The 3,864-nt window shown below is 34.6% G+C and overlaps 1 protein-coding gene across 4 annotated transcripts; it reads left to right on the top strand.

Moving 5' to 3' along the window:
• On the top strand, positions 1–3,624 carry LOC145617761 (uncharacterized). Of its 4 annotated transcripts, none has more exons than XM_081672510.1 (6): positions 2–167; positions 318–339; positions 434–539; positions 850–957; positions 1,050–1,181; positions 3,222–3,624. In XM_081672510.1, the coding sequence occupies exons 1-5, from the start codon at positions 107–109 to the stop codon at positions 1,149–1,151; spliced, it is 399 nt and encodes a 132-aa protein (XP_081528636.1). In that variant the 5' UTR covers positions 2–106; the 3' UTR covers positions 1,152–1,181; positions 3,222–3,624. The 4 variants fall into 4 exon arrangements, with proteins under 4 accessions (XP_081528638.1, XP_081528636.1, XP_081528637.1 ...); XM_081672511.1 differs by having other exon boundaries at positions 3,265–3,623; XM_081672509.1 differs by lacking the exon at positions 3,222–3,624 and having other exon boundaries at positions 4–167; positions 1,050–3,171.
• Positions 3,625–3,864: the final 240 nt, after the last annotated feature.

The following is a 3,864-nucleotide window of genomic DNA, read 5'->3' as shown; positions in this document are numbered from 1 at the left end:
TTGACAAATCTACTTGAACTCGAATATTACGGAGTAGCAAAATAAGCCATTATCTAATGAGAAAGAAAAAGGATAGCTTTAATTCTTTAAAGTTCAAATTGCGAAAATGAGTTCAACAACAATGGTGGCTGAAGCAGTATGGAAGAACATCGAGTCCAACCATTCAGGTTCTACTATAAACAAACCCCCTTTTTTATCAATCGTAAATTCATTTATCCACATTACCCCGATTTCACTTCAATTTGTTCTTTTCATCTTTGATTTCTTGAACAATGGAATCAACAAATTTAATAATGGAAGAAATTGATGTAAATTAGTGACTGATGATCAACTGGGAGTGTAAGTTTCTTCCTCAATTCTCTAAAATTTTCATTTATTTTTTTAAATTTCGTATTCTGGGTAATCTTAATTTATGCTTACAATTAAAACCCAGGTTGCATTTTTTGTTCGGGAAGAATTTTGAACGAGCTACAAGGATTGTGGATCAACAAGGTGTTAAAAGAATTTCTGGTGAACCCAGTGGCCGCTCTATTTTTCAGGTCCGTCGGTTAATTTTACCTCTCGGTTTGAAATTAATTGTCACGTTGATAGTGTAATTTGAACTAATAATGTGGTAACTAGGAGGCAAGGGTGCAAATTTTGGTGCAGTAATTTTACAAGTTGGAATTAATTTCCATTATAATGATGGGGTTGTATGATTGTTATGATTATAATGTTTAATTGTATATATATGTGATTAAATAATGTCTTTGGATTGTTTTAGGATGATATGAACTTATAATAGATTTAAATCAATAATTGTGTTGTGGTAATTTGATTGAAAACAAGGGTTTCATATATGTTGATTAGGTTGTTGGAGAATCTCGAAAGAAAGAAGAATATTTATGTTTCGCCGAGCATTACTGTGGATGCTACTCATTTTTCTATGATATAGTGAATCGAGGGGAACAGCTGTGTGTAAGTTGAAATCCTATGGTTAAATTGAATTTGTGCTACTATGAACTATGTTAATGGTTCCTAGGAATAACACAGTTCTTGGTTTATTTTAGTGTAAGCACCAGTTGGCTGCGAGGCTAGCTGCATCTTTAGGAGTGTGTATAGAAGTCAAGGTATCTGATGAAGAGCTTGCGATGCTGCTATCAAAGCTGTGACAGTAGTTGTATACTCGGAGATGGAAGCAGGTATTTGGATTTTTAGTTTTCCCCGGGTCATTCCTATCTGATCAAATTTATGCTATGTTTGATCATCACTTCTAGTCCTCTCCTGTTGGTATAATGGTAATGTTGTTTGCCAATCTTTTGTGTGTATTATCTGTGAGCCTGTGAAACCTAGAGAAATACAATGCTCTTTGACAATTGTTAAAATCACCATAGAAATTCTGAAAAATTTACATTTATATGTGTGCTACCGATATTGAACCTGTAACACTTCTCTTGTATTAGATGCTGAAAGCCTGAAACATTTGATATTTTGATGGCATCATGGGAGTTCAATGTGTTAGTTTGATATTTCATCTTTCATTTACTCTCTTCTAAGATAGTCTACCGAAAATAATGTTCCTGAGAGAGTGCAGAACCACGCCATGATTCTTGTATTTCTGATTGGAGTTTTCTTTTCCACTATTTCAACATTAAACCTGAATACGTACTGTAGTGGTAACTGAATAACTTGGAAATTTTGTGCTTGTGTAAATGATTTCTTTTCTTTTACATCTAGGATCCTAGGCTATAAGCAATTCAAAAGTTTGTAATCAACTTAGAAAAACCATGAAGTGCAGTTAGCAAGGATAAATTAAATTATACTAACTCATTTAAGCTGTTACTGACTTGTGTAATTTTATACCAAAACATAAGATTTTGTGTGCTTTCGTAGGTTTTATATTGCCATCAGCAGATTTTTTTACCAATTCCTCCTGACAGTTCAATCCCACTTCAATAGGTCATTATTTGCTCCCCAGGGCAGCACTTTAGGTTTTTTTATTTTTTATTATTTTTTTTTTCCCCCAAGTATTGATGTGATCTCTAGAGAGTAAAGGAGACAAACAGACCTAGTGGGAGTCTTGCACGGTAAATATGCAACACTGGTGCAGTGGCATTGCCACATATGTATCATTCTTTACTGCTGGAATGCTGTATTAATTAGTCTTCAGGGGTTCATAACATGGAATTTTGAGTTTTGGAGGTCTGATCTTTATCAACTTCGCTCATACAGGGGTTGTTAAACAATGCCCACAAATTTCCAGGTAACGCCCGTAAAACTAGACTAAAAAGTACGAACATACCCCTCACATAAAAACCGGTCCTTACACATGTTATAATTATTCACATCTATATACAGCCCTTCTCTTAAAACACTACGCCGCCACCATTACCAACCTCTTCTCTCAAAACACCACAATTACTAATCTCTTAGATCTAGGTTATTCACCACAAGCCATCACCAACCACTAAAGGACTTCAATCTACCAGACCACCGGAGCAAGATGCCAAGAAACGACAAAGGGAAAGGCGTCTTGGAGGCTGGCGGATTGAAGAAGAGATTTTTTTTTTTTCGTCCTGAAGATTGCAAGTTCGAATCCTGCCCCCGCGAAAGGACCTCTAAATCCGACTACCTTGGCTGAAAAGCTTAGGATGACTGAAGTATTTCAACTAGTTTATGGTCCTTAAAGGCGGAAACACATGGGGATTTTCACATCTCTTAGGAAGAAATTGAGGTTGTTTGAATCAACAAATACTGTGGATGACTATAGATGACAATTTCTCTTCATGTGGCTTGATTTCTTGCTTATGTATATGAATCAACAAATACTGACATACTATACAGAGTTGATTGAGCTAGCATAAGCTTAGATTATTTGGGGAGTAAGAGCACCCACAATGGTATAAACTAAGTCCTAGCTTGCAATTATTCAATAGTTGTAGCTGCTAGCTTACTAGCTTGCTAATGTGGAGCTACATTAGAATTGTTTTGTTACTACATAGCTTTGTGTTGTCCAATAAAAGGAATAAATTGCATGTGATTATTTTTTTGGCATTAGTTTCTCCTCTTATAAAAATAAATAAATAAATAAAATTTGTAGTAGCCTGCTATTGTGAAGGTTGTAGCTTGAATTGATGTACTTTAGGAATAATGATATAGCAAGCCAAAATTACAAGGGATGTAGCTATCCATTGCGGATGCTCTAATACTTTGCTGCCAAATGATTTCTTCACTTTGATCAGATAGTCATGATCTAAGGGCATGATTTCTCAACCAATTCAACAGACAATTCACTTGTGGAAAACATAGCAATGTTTGCCCGAGTTTGCACTACGTTGCGTAATTAATGGACTGAGTCGCACATACATACCGACTTTGATCAGGAAATAATGAAGTAGCAATACAGGAAAGATGCATGATAGCTTCTTATAGTATTTGATGAAGTATGTCAGTGTGTTTGTAATTTAGTATGGAAAGCAACCTGTAATTCACAACTTAATGATGTTGTTAGATTCAAAAGTACACTATTGTGTCATATACATATGTATTACATTTCTACCAATTATAGTACCATTCTACTATCAATTGTACAATGTCACAATTCAATGGTATCAATGTTAAGTTGTTACCTGCAAAAATAATATTTATGCAGATATGTTCATGTACAAATGTTAACAATTATTCTTTTGCACTTCCTCATATAGATGATACATTAGGAGTGTTCTACACAGATAACATTTAAATGTTACAGGCTTACAGCACTCAGTATCATTGTTGCCTTGTAGTCGTTGTTGGGTTTTAACATGATTTTAGTTGAATCAAAAGTAATCACATCTTTTTCTGGATATGTTAATATAACTTGTTATTTCCACTTAACCCAATTTA

This window comes from Chenopodium album, chromosome 26, assembly GCF_948465745.1.
Source record: "Chenopodium album chromosome 26, dcCheAlbu1.1, whole genome shotgun sequence".
In the NCBI taxonomy this organism is placed as follows: Eukaryota; Viridiplantae; Streptophyta; class Magnoliopsida; order Caryophyllales; family Amaranthaceae; genus Chenopodium; species Chenopodium album.
Note: the sequence above shows the minus strand (reverse complement) of the source record. Positions and strands in the feature narration are given on the sequence as shown.

Bases quoted from the DNA above. Each gene is read 5' to 3' on its own strand.
- LOC145617761 (XM_081672510.1), top strand. From the start codon at position 107: ATGAGTTCAACAACAATGGTGGCTGAAGCAGTATGGAAGAACATCGAG. The intron at 168-317 runs GTTCTACTATAA...GATGTAAATTAG, and splicing joins CATCGAGTCCAACCATTCAG to TGACTGATGATCAACTGGGA. The intron at 540-849 runs GTCCGTCGGTTA...TATGTTGATTAG, and splicing joins GTGGCCGCTCTATTTTTCAG to GTTGTTGGAGAATCTCGAAA.